This window comes from Pseudonaja textilis, chromosome 1 (genome assembly GCF_049901715.1).
Source record: "Pseudonaja textilis isolate UNSWEBS1 chromosome 1, rPseTex1.2, whole genome shotgun sequence".
Taxonomy (NCBI): Eukaryota; Metazoa; Chordata; class Lepidosauria; order Squamata; family Elapidae; genus Pseudonaja; species Pseudonaja textilis.
In genome coordinates, this window is record NC_141990.1 from 219856225 (window position 1) to 219875285 (window position 19061).

The following is a 19061-nucleotide window of genomic DNA, read 5'->3' on the forward strand; positions in this document are numbered from 1 at the left end:
TGCTCTGTTTTCGCTGGCAGAGGGCTGCAGGAGGCTGTTGTGGTTGAAAATGGAGCGTTGATGAATGAGATCAAGCTGGCCACGCCCATCCTGGCCATGCCCCCAACCAACCCCACCCCCCAAGATCAAACACAACCCTGATACGGCCCTCAATGAAATTGAGTTTGACACTCCTGTCCTAAATGAACAAAAAAATATCCATAATGTATGTCCTTGATACTTGATATTTAGCAAACGCTAGTCCTCTCTCATTGCAAAGCACATATGAAACTATGGTTATATTAAGAAAATTCTTAATGGTGATCATTCATTAAGTACTGACAGGAGGAGCAAATAGAAAGAAAGATAAGAAAGCAACTTGAGGGTTCTCAAACTGTGGTATGGGAGCTCTTGATGGCATTGAGGAACTTTGATATTTAAATCTGTTAAGGCTTGTGTAGAAACTGGAGGTACTGTGTAAACTTGCTTGGGGTTCTGCTTGTTAGTTTATCTAAAGTAGGTCATTGCAGTCTTCTGATAAATTCAGTTTTATATACTTGTTTAGCTTGATATCCCACGAGTTCATTTGCTGAAAGGAAATCAAGTTACCACAAAGTTGGAGAACCTTCCCTAGTCCTCGATTTATAATCATTTGCTTAGTGACCATTTACAATGGCACTGAAAAAGTGACTTATGACCAATTTCACACTTAAAACCATTGCAGCATCCCCATGGTCACGGGAACAAAACTCAGGCATTTGGCACCTGGCTCATATTTATGATGGTTGCGATGTCCTGGGGTCATGTGATCAGCTTTTGTGACCTGACAAGCAAAGTCAAGAGGGAAAAGAGATTCGCTTAACACAACTGCAATGAAACAACTGCAGTGATTTGCTTTTGACAACTATGGCAAGAAAAGTTGTAAAATGGAGCAAAACTCCCTTTAACAATTGATTTGCTTAGCAACGGAAGAGTTGGGCTCAATTGTGCTCATAAGTCGAGAACTACCTGTATTCTGAACTCGCCAGTGAGAAAGAACGTGAAAGAAGTTTTACCTGGCATTGAAAATTTGGAAAAATCTGGCAGAGTGTGATGAAAGGCCATACTGCTCCCACTGCTGGGACTGCACATGCCACTGGAAATGGGTGATGAAGTCTTGCCATTCACTGTAGCATAGTTGGGCAGGCTGTTGGATCGATCCCCCGACGACATCCTTCTTTTCTCAGGGAGCAATTGTTGGGGTGGGGTGGGGCTGCCCTGTCTGTATACTGCCGAGTCAGGGGAAGAGGAATGTGGGCTAATTCCATGATAGTATGCGGGGGAGACAGGAAATAATGGGGTAGAGGGAGCTTGATAACCTGAAGCACTGCTCTGGCGAGACAGTGTTTGTTGCTTTTCCTCTGGAGTTGAGCACCCACATATCATGTGTCGGTCCAGGCTGGGACTCCCAGAAATCATGGCTGTGCTACCCCCTGCTAAGGGCTGGTGACGCGCATGGCTTGGACTCCCAGGTGATGGAACAACAGTGCTATGGGGACCCATTAAGTGCCTGTTCATGCTTGGGCTTCCTGGAATGGCCACCATATTTGTGCTAACAGTTCTTCGCCCAAATCCTGGGCTAGGGGGAGTATTGGTAGCTACTGTTCTATGAAGGGCGTGTGGGCTTCCAGGCATGACTTGGACCCCAGATGCAATGATTTGGGCTTGAGGCCTTGGATGGTTATCTTGCTGAGCGCTGGTTCGGCCATCAGGGAAGTCAGCATTCATAGAGACCGGCAGGCCCTGAGTTGATGTAGATGTATTTTGGTAACTGCTGTGTGCTGAAGGACCCTGAGAAAGATTAGTGGATTGGAAGCTGGACTCGGCAGATGGATGGGAGGAAATGGCTATGCTGGCACTGTTTTCTGATGGGTAACTACCAATAGAGATCCTGGAGGAAACAAAGAAACGTATTAAAGTACTTTATGAAGGGATTCATTCATAGCCTGGAATAGCATTTGAAGTTGCAAGACGTTTGGCATAAACATAGTGCTCCATGAATTCTTCACAAAATCAGGGGCTTTTGGAGTATATGCAGCCTTCAGTTTCATTTCCTAAGCCTTTAACATATGTTGATTTAGAACAGGAGGTCTCCAAACTAGGCAACTTTGAGACTTATGGACTTCAACTCCCAGAATTCCTCTGCCAGCCAGCTGAGTTGAAATCCATAAGTCTTAAAGTTGCCAAGTTTGGAGAGCCCTGATTTGGAATTCAGATAGGAAATTTGTGTAACATTGATTTCCCTCTGGGAAAGGTGAAAGTGGGTGAATGAGAGAGAACTAAAGAAACTTCCTTCTCCATTCTGGTACCACCCACTGCTCTGATGAAGTCTCCAAAAGTTTTCTCCTGAGGGAAATAATTAATTAGTTGAATTTGGGCACACTGTCCTGACAGCTAAGCATATGTTACACAAAGGAGCAAGATAACATACAGTTATTGAAGAAGCTCTGATGAGGTTCTTAACTCTACGAAACAATTCCACATGTCCTATTTGGGGAAAACAAGTTCCTTCACTTTTGTGGATATTATCTTTTTTTATTGTGCACAAATAATGCCCTTCCTCTTGGATCATTAGTGGATGAACATAAGCAAAGGAAAAGAAAAGAATACCCCATTCCTCTGACATTAAAGCAAACTTTTCTTTCTCTTTTGTCTTATTCCAGTGCTACAATAATCGAAGCCAAGGATAAATTGTACTTCCACACCTTCATTCCACTGATCTTTGTCAGCATTCCAAGTGAACCCTCCAGACAATTCAGAAACCCGAGGCAAAGTCCATCAAAGTAAGAATTTATTAGATAAGTCATGTTGACACATCTGGGGAAAACCCGAATCTAAATTCTCATGTCCCCTCCTCCCACATCCACAGTATAGCTCATACCCTGCCCCATTTAGTGACTCCCAGGTCACATTAACCAATCAACCTCCCTTCTCATCTGCCGCCAAATTCCAGTCGCTCCCCTCCAGGTGCCAGCAACTGGTCCTTGATTCCTGGTGAAATAATGTTGTTGTGGCTATACTCTTTTTCTACTCTCCCATTCCCACAGCCTGTGGCAGCCCAGGATCTAAATCAAGATGTTTCTGAAGCTGACAATCCTGCTCCCAGAGGGCAGTTCCATGCATCCGACAGCCATGTCTCTCCTGCAACTTACCCATCCATGCTATGTATGGGGCTGCTTGCAGAAGCTGGGCTAGGCAAGGTGAAGGAGTTGCTGAGGGACTCATTCTTTATAGGTGTCTCAGTGCTGTAGGTCTCTGAAGCCAAAGATGGCTGAGGTTTGCCAATAATGCTGCTTCCACTCCCACCAGTACCGCCTGTTGCTGCTGCTGTACGAGCCACAGATTCCACATAGCTCCGGGGTTCTACATTTACATGCAGGGAGAAATGTTAACATTTTTAAGCACTAATAATCATGATTCCCTTAGAGTTGGTCAGCTAATAAATTTTAATAATAATAGTGATTCCAATTATTCAAAATAAAAGTTGTGCAAAGAAGCAGAAGAAACAGTAGTTCATATACTTAGCTCATACTAGGTCACAGAAACGGATTAGAAACAATGACATAATACGATCGCCAACATGAAAAATTATCATGTGGAGTAATGAAAAAATCAGTGGCAACTTCAAGTTTAAAAAATAGTTGAAAATGAGTAGATATTGTGGGGTTTCTGAATACAAACAGACATAGTCTTGGTTCATACTTATGCTTGAAAAGAAAAAAGTGTGGATAATTGAAGTGGCAATACCAGGAGATAGCAGAATAGAAGGTAAAGAATTGAAGAAACTCACAAGATCTAAAAATCAAAATTGAAAGATTATGATATAAACTAGCCATGGTGGTCCCAGTGGCTATCAGTGCACTAGACACCATACAAAAACAAATTGAACAGCACTGCACATTGACAAAATGTCCATCTGTCAATTACAAAAGGATACACTGCTTGGATATGCATAAATACTACACTGAGACATTATAACATCCTAGGTTTTGGGGAAGAACTCAGGTACATGCTGCATCTGCCTTATGATATTCTTTATATAGATACTATAGGCAGTCTACTGAGTGATTTCCTCTGAACCTCGAACTAGGTAAAAGGAATGTAAATTATATAGGGTAGTATTGTAAATAATATGCTGGGAATATCCTTAACACATCTAAGATGGAAATCAGTTAAATAAGGGCACAATTTTATGAAGATGAAGCAAGATTTTGGAACAGGAGAGATCGGACTGGTGGCTAAGCCTTTTCCTGGTGTGTCCAAGGTTGATTTTTGCCAACTGGCAGAGGAGGCAGGAAAGAAGGGAAGGAAAGAAAATGAAGAGGAAGAAGGCTGGGCTGAACATTCTGTGAGGCAAAAGCCCAGGACAGTTAGTTTGGCCAAACTGAGAAAGGCCAAAAACATTGGGAAGACTTTGGTGCTAAGATGAAGTGCAACCTCAAAAGGCTTGCAATGTGTATAATGTGCCAGCATGCCACTTAAAGTAATTACATCTGTTGCTGCTACACATTTCCAGCTCCCCTCCCTATCTAAAAATAGCATGGTTAGGCATTAGCTTGCATACTAATGACAAACTGCTGGGAGAGCCAAGACCTCTATGAAATGGAAAAAGGAAAAACAAAACAAACCCAAAACCGTTCTTGTTTATTCCAAAGCTAGTAAGTTCAAAGACTGCAGGAAAAAAACCAACAAGGAGGAATGGTACTAGGTTGAAATACACTATTTGTTTCTTTCCCATGTATTAAAGTTAAGGGTCATCTGTTCACTGTTTAGAGTATTTTTTTTCTTTGTGAATGTTTCTCTTGGTCTGATAAGTACACTAAAATCTTATTTGGTGTGCAATAAAGCATATACCACTGTACAAAGCTCCAAACCTTAGCTGCCTGCAAATTATTGGAAGGTAACTGGGAAAAAAAATGGTAGCAGAATCTCATTTTCAAACAGGAAAATGAGAACTCATGTGGGGATTCCTCAATTAAATCCCAAGTTCTTTACCATATCAAACAATATAAAGAACCAACTTCCCTAAGATTAATTTGAGCAAGTGAACAGTTCATTGTGTTGTACAGCAGAACCCATAGAAAGAGTCTAAAGCAGTGTTTCTCGACCTTAGCCACTTCAAGATGGTGGACTTCAACTCTCAGAATTCCCCCGTCAGTCAATTAAAGTCCACAGTCTTAAATTAGCTATAATTGAAAAACATTGATCTAAAGCAGGGGTGTCCAACCTTGGCAACTTTAAGACTTGTGGACTTCAATTCTTTGCTGGCTGAGGAATTCTGGGAGTTGAAGTCCACAAGTCTTAAAGTTGCCATGGTTGGACACCCCTGATCTAAAGGGATGACTAATAACATTTTAACTACACAAATTACACTCTGCCTCATTTTTTATCCAATTAACAGGAAAGCATAAAAGTGTATCTAATAATAACACTCAAAACACAACAGAGACTGGTGTCATGTTAATTAACAATCCATTATTACAGCATAAACTTTCATACTTTTAATCATCTGCATCAGATTATGGGTAGTAGTCCATGAAAACTTATTCTGCGATAAATATTTCCTAATATTTTTATTTACCATAAAAGTGTAATTTCTTGCAGCACACTGATGTTATGAAGATATAATCCAAATATAGACAATTTTGCTAAAATCCAAATCTTCAGCTTGACTATACTAATGGTGGAACTTGCATCCTTCAGATATTGTTGAATTTAGTTCCCAAAATCTCCAGTCAGCATTGGAGAACCACATATTCCCAATTTCTCCCATCTGGAAAAATTATATATCCATAGACTCATAAGGCTGAAAGGAGGCATAAAGCCATTAAGGCCAATTCCTTGCCCAGTGCAGGAACATGATTATTTAACCTCTGCTTCAATACAACCAGTGGAAAAAAAAAATCTATCAATACTTTGGACAATTGGTACCATTAGTGATCTCTTCTTATTAGGACATTTGTTCTAATATTTTGTCAGAAAGCTATTACCCTGTCCTGGACTTAAGGTCTTCTCTGTGACATACTTTTCAATATATGGAAAGTGCTTAGCTTTCTTTTCCAGAGGCTAAACTTTCCAATTCTATTCTTCTAAATGCTAAACTTTTCCTTTTTTTTTTTTCATAAGCATTCCGTTCTCTGGACAGAACATTTGAAATGGAGTCTGTTCACAATGTAGAATAAAGTGAAATAATTCTTCTGTAATTTGAAAAGCATACTTCTTTTTAAGAAATCTAAAACCTCCCTTGTTTTTGCTTGTATAAGTGCGTATGAGAGACCACGTCACACTGCTGACTCTTCTGGTAACATTCTATTACTCCAAGACCTTTCAAAGTAGTCTTATCAAGCTAGTTACCTACCATCTTATCCATGTGAAGAATTTTTATGTCAAGAAATGGATACTTGCATATTTAATTTTATTCTGTTCTCTCCAGCCATTTTCCCTAACTTATTGTTTTGAATTTTAGATTTGTATTCTATGAAATTAGCTATTAGCTCCAACCTAATTTTAGATCAATTGCAAAGTTGATCAGCAATCCCTCACAATCCACATAGAACAAGGGTGTCAAACTGGTGGCCCACGGGCTGGATGCATCATGGGCAGGTCACACCCACCCCAGCTCCACAAATGAGAAAAATATGGCAAAACAGTACATGATGGCAACATGATGCCATAAGTTTGACACATGTGACATAGAACATAGAACAATAGCAGTAATCCAAATTGTTAATAAAAATATTGAATAGTATAAGATTGAACATTAACTTACCTAGCATCATTTGATGAAGGACAATTGATGATTACCTATCAACACAATTTTTGAACTATCTATCTAGCTATCCACTTGATTGACTCACCATCTTATCCTTTAATAGAAACCTTTTCATAGTGGTTATGATTAAAGAATGGAAACTGGCATGTTTTCCCCATATCATTAATGGTGCTTAATGGTAAATGGATTGGAGATTTAAAGAAAAAAAATTGCCATATTTAGCAAATATAGCAATAAAGAGCCTTCGAAGCAGGTAGACTATGGAATCAATGAATGTTTGCTTTTTTATTTTATTCATTTTTCTTATTTACTTAGATTAGCATGCTATACCTTGCAAAAAGTTCTGGGGCTAGTGTGTTTGTGGAGTCACTATTGTTGTTTTAAAGTGGTTATGATTATTAATTAATCTGGGTTGTTATGCTTCATTGTTATTATTTTAATTGCATAATTAGATATTGTAAGTCCCACCACATTTTATGGAATAAGTGCCCACAACAATTTTAATCATCATGACCATTATCATTATCATCTGTTCTGAAATAAAATCAAGAGGGAGGTTTTTAAAAGGTGAAAAATTGGATTATGTTATTAGACTAACAAAGTCTTATCCAAGGATGCTAGGTCTCTCAGTATAGATTGCCACCTTAAAAAGAAAATAATAATAATAATTGATTTATGAATATATCTGACCAATAACTTCCAGAAATTTTGCCTCAACAATCCATAATGATACATTATAAATGTATTTCTTGAACATCCTGTTCAGAAAATATTTAGGATTCTATTTTGGTTTATTTGGAATACTTAAAAATGCAGCTGCTTTCCAAAAGATTAAGTTGTATCCCAGCTGTGTTCTGTCCTAATCAACTTCTTAAAAATGTAAATTCTTGCCTTGGCCTTTTGTTTATATAGATTTTCTTAAAGCCAGAAATGGCCTTGCTTGGGGGTGGGTGAAGAAAATAATTATTAAGAATGTTGATTCCTTATATAGTTGCAGAGGAATGATTAAATATGAACTCAACTAAGAGAATACAGGATGTCTTAAGGCAAATTACACCTGAAGCTGAACTATGGCTTAGTTTCCTACCCTTACTCCCTTCCTATTTTTACTTATTTTTATAAAATGACGCTACAGGAACCTTGTATGGAAAAAAAAGAAATGTTGCCATTGTTTTTCTAGCATGGTGTTTGGGGGAAGAAGCAGGGAATAACAGCAAAATTTAGTCAATGCTGCACTATGCAATAGGGCTTAACCCTGAGTAAACTTGCATAGAAGTATATCTGAATTACTGATTAATACCCCACAATCCCTATCAGAATTCTCAATGTGTATAGTGCTATGTTTCTCTAAAGTTGATGAATTATGATCTGCTTAATGAAATACAAAGATTGCTGGAAAAAGCCATTCATAATTTTGGAAGAAATACTCTTTTAGGGTGTACTTTTACCATGTTACAACTGCTACATCTGTGCAAGTTAGTCCCATTCAAAGATGGTAACATAGGCAACCATACCACAACCATCAGTAAATAAGAGCAGGGATAAAAGGGGATTCATTCATTCATAGGACTGGTATGACTGCCCATCTTATCTACCAATACCACAGCTGGCTCATAAAAAGATCAAGACAATGCCCAGCTAATGTCTGAATCAGCCTAACAGGATAATGTACATAGATAGTTGGGAATAACTAAGCTCACTGCAGTTTTTCTTCCAAGTATATGTATCAAAAACTGCAGTGCTCACCTTACAATCAACAATGCTTGAAGTGTTCTCTGGAAAACTTTAAGTGGGTAATATTAACTAAGCTCATTCACCAGAAGTACTAACTCTGCAACAGGAAATTACAAAAGGGTGTTTACTAAACATTCAGATTAGTAGAACCAGAATATTTACCTAAGAAATACGTTAGAAGAAGGAAAGGCAGTCTGCCCATATTTACATTGAGGAGATGGAAAATATTACTCTTAGATAAATAATAGTTTCCCTGCCATTTCTCTGACAACATTTATTTGAGGTTAATGTGTGTGCACAGCAGCCCTTGAACAATCCATGATGCTATTGAATCTATGATGAACGTTTTGTTTAGCCTTTTGATAACCCAAGGCAAGCCAACCAGATATCTCGGCAACTGAAGATTGTTCCATCTTTTCACAGTTCATCCAAAGTGTTCTAATATGATGAAAAGAATGCCCTCCTTACCTTGGTCATATTCAACTACTGTTTCCCCATCTACTTCTGTGGGGCAAGGAAAAAAGGAAAAGAAAGAGACTGATATTAGCAAGCTTTTGCTAAACAGTTAGGAGTATCGCAATACCTGGGCCTGATGAAAATATCTTCTTTATTATATAGTGGAAGACTTGCAAGTTATTATTATGGAGGTGAGCCATATATGCACTACACAACTTGTGTTGAATACTTGCAAAATAATTTTATGAAAAAAAAATACAATATGCTATCAATGAGGCTCATCTCTGGCTAAAGTTTCCTTTTTCTTCAGAAAATTCTACCATATTCTTCAATAAGCTCAGAAGCACAGTACTTGGATTTAGAATGCTGGATATCAGAGTAAAATAGCGAAGAGACGTGATTTTTAAAACAGATTTGTTTCTATGTTTTTATACTATGCTCCTTTAAGCCAGAACTTAGTACTTAGTAAATTTTGTTACTAAATAAAAGCAACAGCTCTCTGGGTCTCTCCAAAAATTAAAGAGGCATAAATATGCAAAATTTTTATTGGAAAAAAATAACCTGATGCCCAAGATTTGACAGCTGTCGCATTAGGTGAGGCAAATCTCCTTTAAAAAGCAGTTGCAGAGGTGTTAAATCTGTTTTATTCTTCTCCGATTGCTACCTAATCCACTCCATCCTAACAACCTGCATTTTTAAGGTATACAAACATTTGTTTTTATTTTACCTTAAATAATATTCCACCAGAAATGTGCATTCTTTTAAATTATAATATGCATTCATTTTTATGCATCTTTTGGCAGTTTTTTAAAAGACTGTATCAGAGAGATTTACATGGTTAGCAATGTATGAACAGGAAGAACTACCAAAGCACAAATAGCCATTTTCATATCGATTCCAGATGTTGCAAGTTTCCCAATTGACTCCCGCTGCTCCAACTGAAATTGGATTCAAACAGATTTGATGCCAGGAAAGCCTCAATCAATTTGAGAGAATCTTTGATATCCTTGAGAGGAACGTTCTTCTCCAAAGAGCAACTTTTGGGGTGAACTTAGACCCTGGGCTGCTCCAAAGGCCCCGATCAATGTGACAGCTAGGAAGGCTTATTATCAAATGCAGATGATGTATCACTGGGTTGCAACAGATTCTACATGTGCAACCCCCTTGAAAGAAGGATAGGAAATTGCACAAATTCCAAAATAACAGCAACAAGGCTCCATCTAGGACAGGGTTGTCAAACTCGAAGCATCATGGCAGCGTCACGTGACGTATCACGACTTTTCCCCCCCCTTCCCTAAACCGGCCGTGGGCATGACCAGAGCATGATGCATCTAGCCTGCGGGCCATGAGTTTGACAGCCTTGATCTAGGACATCCTACTGGGAGCATTTAACATCTCTTTTAGGTCAGTTACATTGGTTTCCCCTTGCATTCTATGCCAAATGCAAGGTGCCTGTTTTTGCATATACATTGCTATATAGCTCAGGCCCCCTCTACTTGAAGGAGCAGTTTCCTCCTTATATTGTTACCTAAGAGTTTCATTCTGCAGGTAAGGACCTTCTACAGGTGATAAAAGAGGCTGTCTGGAATGAAGAGCCTTTTTGGTGGCAGATTCAATATTGCAGAACATCCTTTCAGAATCCATTTATCAGGCTTGTTATATTTTAAAATCTTTTGTTAATATTTGTTAGCATTCTACCACATCATAGTTATGCTTATTTTTCTGCCAGGTTTTAATTGTTGATGCCAAACAATCCTAACCATTTTTAAAAATTGTCTCTGATGTATTATTTAATGTTTTTGTTATTATCATGATAATCATTGGAGACACGGTTGTTTGTGTATTATTTTCATTTCTGGCTCTTAGTTGGGAGACTAAGGTATATAAATAACAAAATAAACCAGCAAATAAGTGTCCTTGCTTTATCATGCTAATTGCATTTTAGTTATGCCATAAAGAGGCCCCTCAAGAAATAAAACCCAGAAAATATTAATTAGTTGTGGGATTCTTGGGGGATTTGTGTCATTTAGCGGTGGATCTGATAAGCTACTTCCTTCAAAAGCTTGCCTTGCCCTCGATATGTAATTAAGCAGTCAGCTACAAAACTGATTTATCTGAATATCCAGTCCATTTATTTAGACATGCAGAAGGGCAGAAAATTAGCAGAGCATGTCCATGAATACCAGCTAACAGTCAGAAGACAATATGGAAACTCCTAAACCTCATAACTCATGGACAGACTCAACCATAGTTTCAACTGGGAAATTATGTGCATCCTAGACCAAGGATGCACATAGTAAAAATCCTCAGGAATTCCTGGAAGCTTGGTATTCAAACAAATCAACCATCAATAGACACATAGAAATAAACCATATTTACACAACATTAAAAAAGACAATAAAAAAACTAAGAAGGAAACTAAAAAATCAGAACACATCTTCTCCAGCAGCCAACATTCAAATAAGCAGGGGTGAACACCAGACAAGTAATCAAGCAGAAAACAATATCCTAATTAAGGAGCACCAAGGAGAAAACATCCCCACCAATACTTGAAAAGCAAGATACTATATATCAGGGGTGTCACAATGTTGTCACGTGACATATCAGGACAGTTTCCCCTTCGCTAAACTGGGGGGGGGGGCAGCACATGATGCATCCAGCCTACGGGGCACAAGTTTGACCGCCCTGCTATATATAAACAGGATACAAACCCCACATTCATTTGTACTGCTATTGTTACCAAGCTGGGTAATGAAATGTCTGCAAGTGAACAACCAAGCTGCCTTGTTGCTGTTACACCAATTTTTCCATTGTATTAATGCTTTCACTTACCTCCTGTCTGCTGCAACAAAATCTCTGCTGGATTATGAGGTTTCAGCCCCAGTGCTGAAAGTGGAGTTTTAGCCAGTCCTGGTGGAGAGCGCACTGTTTCAGATATACAGAAACAGAAAGAGAGAAATCAACAAATCAGAAAATGAATAGTTTAATTAGTAATAAAGCCAAACATTGGTTTGATGCTAATTACCAAGATATAGCAAAATCTAATCATGATTTTAAGAATAAATGGGTTGCTGGAAATAATCAATGTGGTTGTCCTTCTGAAACCACAAGAGAACTGGCCCTCATCGTAGAAATACCTTTGGCTAAGAAACCACTTTTCTTTGGGAGAAAAGTATACATTCTTAAGACAATTGAGATGGACCGTTCAACATAACAAGAGAGTAAGAGTGTTCTTGTTATATTGGGAATGAAGATTGATTAATAAGATGATCACACCAAAACTGGTTATGAACTTTTGACAAAAGCCTCTCTCAGGCACAGCTGAGGGACGTACTTAAATGATGTCTCCTCCATTAACTCAAAAGCAGGGGGAAAGAAAACCTGCTGATAAAAAATACAACCTGCTATTTTGTGGCTTCTGCTGAGCTTTTACTCTTAACAGAACCGGTCAGAGACACCCCAGGCTATTATTTGCCTAATATATGAGACACATTACTATGCCTTTAACATCATGGCTGATAGAAAAAGAGACAAGGAAGAAAAAAACTAGATGTCTACACTATCCCATTTTGATATGCTTTTCAGCAGGGCATAACCTATCCTGCTCTGAAGCAATCTGCATCCCCACTTTTTAATAGTATAAAAATGTTTCCATAACAATGACAATAGCACTTAGATTTATATACCACCCCATAGTGCTTTACATCACTCTCTGAGTGGTTTACAATGTCAGCATCTTCCCCCCAACAATTTGGGTCCTCATTTTACCAACCTCAGAAGGATAGAAGGCTGAGTCAACCTTGAGTCTTGAACTCTAGGTTGGGGCAGAGTTTGCCTACAATGCTGCATTCTAACCACTGCGCCACTGGGGCTCCATGTCATTTGTATCTCACCTCTCTGCCTGACATCTATATATTACATTAGTTCTAATACCAAAGATATAAAAGCAATGGTCTCTTCCATATTTAGCCACATCAAACAACAGCCATTAACAATTTAGTTCTAGTGATATGGAATTTACAATATACACTGCAAAGTAGGACAGGGCTGAAACATACCTGATTTTCCTGGATTGCAATTAATTGCAATTTCCCTGTGCAGAAGATATCCAGAGAATGTACACATCCCTGTTTCCATTTCTCTCACTTATAAAAATTCAGAATGCTTTCACCTGGCTTTCTTAAGTAACCTTCCTATTAGCAGCTGTTTAGGAATTTACAGAACAATATATAATACAATGCCTAACAATTTCCAGATTATTCTTTACTTGTTTAGTATGACCCATTAAAAAAAACCCCATTCTTAACAATAAATGTCCATAGCCTGCCCTTCCCATTATCAGTATGTTTGGAAAATGTCCATGAATGAATGGATGACATCATCTCATGTCACAGTTTTGCCCAAAGGCAGATATGGCATCTGCAAAGATTATGATCATGAGACAGAGGGACCACAAACACTTCATCAAGGCATTGTATATCATAAATAGCAACACCATATACACAGCTGCAGAAGTCTATATTTATAGCATGTAAATCAACAAAATATTTGCACAATTACATCAATGTGGATCAGATTTTATGCCTTCCCAGTCTAAAAGGAGAACAACATGTAGGCCGTTCTTGCATATATACCCGTAGTAGATATGCAGCAAGGAGCAATGAAGGAAACAGATGCAGATGTATATGTGAGATGTGTTTAAAACAGCAAGTCTCACAAAAGTACTTTCCAGCCTTCCTTATTTCTTTCAACTGCTGGTTGTGTTTGGTGCTGACAATTCTAAACAATTCAGGCTTTCTAGTTGAAACTCTTTTTTTTTTCAAAAATTAACTGGATGGAAGCAAACAAATGAAGAACTTTTGTCTGGATGGGGAGAGTTTTAAGACATTTTTTCATGGCTTGAATTGCAATCATCTGACTTACGGCTTCAGATGGGCACCCACGCAGGGGCTCACAGCAGGAGGAGAGAGGAAGGTAGGCAGGCACATTAAAGGAAAGCCAGTTACCAAGAGCTTGCATTTCATCATGGATTAGCTTGGCTGGCTAGCATTCACTGCTAAGGGCCAATGAGCAAAGGGGAAACAAGCAAGTTCATGTCCAGGGTATTGGGTAACCCAGATTCTCAAACAGTGTATATATCATTGCATTTCTGTTCTCAAAGTCTACAAGTCTCACACACTTTAGTTTGCTGGTGAAGAAGACAAATCTTCATGAAATAGCTCCACAGAAGAGCCATAAATATTCATAGTGAATACTAAAGACAGTTTTGGCTGTTATTCTAAGAATAATTTAAGATGGCATATCTCTTACATAGTCATCCCCAATAAACCTTCTAAAATTATAGCCTCTAGTTTTCAATTCCTGGCTATGATGAGTATGAATTTGGGGAATTTTAATCTAACATGTCTGGGGAGTGCAAGGCTAGGAAAGGGAAGCTAACTAACTTGAATCTGAATGGCTGTTGTCCATAAGAGTATCAAGCAAGGGATAGTGTTATAAAAGTTATAGCCTTATACACACTTATCTGAGATTAGGTTTTAGTGAATTAATAGATGTTAAGTAAAACTCCATGGGATATGGGCCACAGAAAGAAATGAATGGGTTTAGTAAAAACTAGGTTGACTTGGTCGCATTTGTTCTCTACCAATGATAGCACATAAATGTCCCTGAGAATGTCTGGAGACCCTCCAGATGCTTCTGCTCTAGCAATGGGCTGCAAGCCAGGCATATCACACAGTCCAGGCAATCTTACATTAATCTCTGTTAGTTTGGGGAACTGGCACAAAATCAGAATGTATGAACTTGTAAGAATCATTCATGGTCCTGGTCAACCTTGGAAAAGAGCCAAGTCCTTACATGTCAGGGCGCCAGGAAAGAAGACAATATGAAGGGAGAAAAAACACACCTGGTCTTATTCTTTAACGCCCCATTAAACCTGGGAAGTTATTCATGTGCTGGTTACTTTTATTTTTCAGAATAGTGCTCATCTTTGGTAAAGGTAAAGATTCCCCTCGTACCTACGTGCTAATCGTTTCCGGCTCTAGGGGGGCAATGCTCATCTCCATTACAAAGCCAAAGAGCCAGTGCTGTCCAAAGACGTCTCCGTGGTCATGTGGCCAGCATGACTAAATGCTGAAGGTGCATGGAACGCTGTTACCTTCCCACCAAAGTGGTCCCTATTTTCCTACTTGCATTTTTATGTGCTTTTGAACTGCTAGATTGGGAGAAGTTGAGACAAGTAACGGGAGCTGACTCCATTACACAGGGATTTGAACCGCCGAACTGCTGCCCTTTCTTATCAACAAATTCAGCATTTTAGCCACTCAGCCACCACGACCCTGCTCATCTTAATACCATTTAAACATTCATATGTTATGATTCACAATGTATTGGGAGGAAGGGTAGCTTTTTAAAGATATCTTATGTAAAATCTGCAAGTTTACAGTTAGTGCTCATATCCAGCCCTTTGACATTTGAGAGTACTCAGGTTGTTCAGAAAAAATCCAGTTATTTAAAGAAAAAAAGTTCTTCTACCCTTCTGGAATCTTTGCTCTTTCCCAGTTGCTTAGTGGCTCATTGATGTTTGTTCGTACTTAGCCATGTTAGCTCTGCCCGGATGAAATACTGGTGGAACAGTTCAAAGCTAATGAATTTTAAAAACCCACCACCAAGATACCAAAGATTAGTCACGCAGAACCATGCTTGATCAGAAGAGAAAGAAAAAGAGGACATGCAATAGGTAGGTTCAGATCAGGTAGGTTCTCACCAACATCTTCAAATGAGATCTAATTCTGGGCTGTTTATGTCTTCGCGGAAAGCAGAAACAGTTACAGAATCCATACCAGATGTGCACAGACTAAGAGAATGAGCTTATTCGAGTAATTGGGTTGATCTGGTTGCAAATGCAATTACTGCACTAGAGTTTGTAGAGAGGCAGGACTGCTATGAATCAGTTTGTTCATCTGGAGTTCTCTCAGTCATGGAAATCTGACCATTGCACTAGGCATGGAGGTTCACCTCTGTTCTTAAAACAGCTCAAAAAAATTCCCAAAAATGGAACAGTTGGCTCTTGCGAGTCAGTGTGAGATGACTCCAGCACATTGGATGAATGGCATGTCTTACAGCTGAGTATCTATGGAGATTCTCAATCATTGAGGTCATGGTTGTCCCATAAGTGCTTTTTCAAAGGACAACTGGGCTTTCTTTGCTTTTCTTTGAAGACATTGCACTTCTCATTCAAGAAGCTTCTTCAGTTCTGACTGTCAGAATGAGAACAATGTTAACCTAAATGTTAATGTTAACCTAATGTTAATCTAAAATTCAACAATATATAATAATCATTTCTAATGGGAAAATTCAAACTGAATCTATCTTTTATATTCTGAGAATTGGTCTTTTATTTTACACCTCTCCATTCCCAATCTGTCTCTCATTGTCATTTATATTCCTTGCTGACAGCTGGTCATTTACATTCTTTTAGAGAGTTGTTGAGGCCACTTGGAGATTTGTCTCTGTTCTCAAGGTCACCTCAGTAGTGCAAATGGGTGTGAAAAAGCTGAAGAAAGCTTCTTGGATGAGAAGCGAAACGTCTTCAAAGGAAAAACAAGGAAATCCAGTTGCCTCTTGAAAAAGCACTTTTGGGACAGTTGAGGTTAATAGAACAAGTGCCTCGCATGAGTGGGGCAAGAGTCTCTATGGCAGCCTAATACAATTTCAACAGTGCAAATAACCATGTAATTACAGGAAATTTTGCATGCAGTTTTAACTGCTGTGTGGCTACATATATCTTCAATTAGATACATATCTTGAATGGTACAACTTGATTCAAATTGTATGTTTACCTTCTGGGTTTGGAGCTGTAGATAGCTATCAATATTATGGAATCAACATTCTTCCTAGGAATGGCTGTTGGCATTGGAATGGAGTTCTTCACATAGATGGGTTTTCCCGCCCATCTTCATGACAGAAACTTTCATTTGTATTTTGGAGGATTAGGAGATGTATACCATAATTACTGCTCAAAAGCCATCTCCATCAAGGTGAGCTACACACCATTGATGATTGATATATTCAAAATGCAATGTTTTGTTCCTCAAGCGCATTCTATAGGATGCATAGGGGGCATAACTGTGGCATGAAATGTGGAATTTTGAATATATGCTTTATTTCTTATCTATTTGTCTTGGTAACTTTGTGCCTTCCCATCTAACATTGATTATTTTGTGGCAAATATCATTCTGCATATTAAATATTATAGGGCTAAATCAGTGGTGGGATTCAAATTTTTTTACTACCGGTTCTGTGGGCATGGCTTGGTGGACATGACAGGGGAAGGATACTGTAAAATCTCCAGTCAGAGGAGGTATTCGCCAGTTCTCCAGACTACTCAAAATTTCCGCTACCGGTTCCCCAGAACTGGTCAGAACCTGCTGAATACCACCTCTGGGCTAAATCCTGTGTACTTAGAAGGGATGTTTTAATTCTCTCCATTTATCTTGAAGGGTTGCCACAGGCAAGAGGGTATTGATTTATTCTCTACAGCATCTGAGGGTAGGACAAGAAGAAATGGGGGAGGGGGAACCAACCTGGAAATAAGGAAGATTTTCTGACATTGAAAATGATTGATCAACAGAACAACTTGCCTCCTGGAGTTGTGGGTGTTTCGTTGCTAGAGATTTCCAAGAAAAGATTGGGCAACCATTTATTCAAGATGATATGAAGATTCCTGCCTTGGCCAGGGGGTTGGATTGGAAAACCTCCCAGGTCTCTCCTGGCTCTACGATTCTATGATACAAAAAGCTAATGCGCTCATTCCGCTGCTCTCTGTCAGTATGCATTTCCTAACAGAGGTGTATGTTACTGAGACATCTAAAATATTTCAAATGTACGTTTAGGATATGGATAAATTTTCATTTTCTCCCACCTGCAGAGTTCAACTGACCTCCCTTCCCTCCATATTCCCAACATAATAAGTGGCTCAGAGGAAGAATTATAACTATTATCTAAAATAGGATATCCTTGCGAAAAATCATGGATTTTTCCTCTGGGGCATTCCACAGCCAGACTCAGGGGGAGGGGGGTTAGGCTTAATTAAGAACGGATCCCCCTTATTCTCTCATAAATGCTGTTGGGATTTCATTTTTCTACCCAGAAAGACTGTTAGTGATAGTCAAAATTATATATGCAACAGTTGGTTTTCTGGAAGCATGTGATTTTTCTAGAATCTTTACACTAAAAGGAATATTAGTCAAATATCAGAGCAAACAAATTTCCGTGGCCACATGAGAATTTTAAATGTCAATGAGGGATATATAATTATTCTTTTAGTTCACGATCATGCCAGATGCGTCAAAGGATGGGGAATTCTTCTCTCATAATAACAAGGACCAGAGCAAGGTTAATAAGTTCTCCTGCAGAATCTGTGCAATAGGTTTCAGTCAGGAATAATATTTCCCTGGTAAGGAACTAAGCCAGCAAATGTATTTTTAAAGAGGTTAATAATTTATGTTTTTGTTAGAAATATCTCAGAGAGAAATTTGTATCTTTTATGGATTGATGATGGATGTCAGCCTTGTATGCCATCATCCTCCTGATTCTGATAATTACATATTCACCAGTTAGTGGGGGCACAGTTAGTGGGGCACATTTTTGACCCACATTACCAAATTAATTATCAAAAAGGGATTCATTTAAATTATTATATTATTTGCCTTTTGTTTAAAAGAATGATTCTCTCTCCCCTGCAAAAACAATTAAAAAATACGTACTATATTGCTTCCATTAGTACTACTAGCTGACCTGCTTAATTAATGAGATGCAGAATTAAGTAAAACCTACCACGTGTTGTATTTTAACCCTATTTCCTCCAAGAAGGGTGAAGATGCAGCAAAACAGAGCAGATCCCAGCACACGAGTCATTTACATAGTGATAAGTAGTGTAGTACTTCCCTATTTTTATTGTATATTCCTGGTAAATGATCGTGTACCCTTATTTACAACAAGCAGAGGACAGACCAGAAAGAAATATGCCTTTATCATCATCTGGGAGCTGCTGGCTATATTTATACTTGCAAAACTATGC

The 19061-nt window shown here is 38.6% G+C and overlaps 1 protein-coding gene across 15 annotated transcripts in view; it reads right to left on the reverse strand.

The window, feature by feature from the left end:
- Positions 1 to 19061, reverse strand: part of TNS1 (tensin 1) — a 368591-nt gene that overhangs the window by 22261 nt on the left and 327269 nt on the right. For 11 of the 15 annotated variants that reach the window (XM_087920518.1, XM_087920520.1, XM_087920516.1 and 8 more), the window contains 4 exons: positions 11813 to 11905; positions 8993 to 9028; positions 3171 to 3381; positions 1035 to 1909 (listed from right to left, as the gene is read on the reverse strand). In XM_087920518.1, coding sequence (XP_087776644.1) covers positions 1035 to 1909; positions 3171 to 3381; positions 8993 to 9028; positions 11813 to 11905 — 1215 coding nt within the window. The remainder of the gene's footprint in view (positions 1 to 1034; positions 1910 to 3170; positions 3382 to 8992; positions 9029 to 11812; positions 11906 to 19061) is intronic. The other 4 variants (XM_087920522.1, XM_087920517.1, XM_026707903.2 and 1 more) reach the window with 1 other exon arrangement.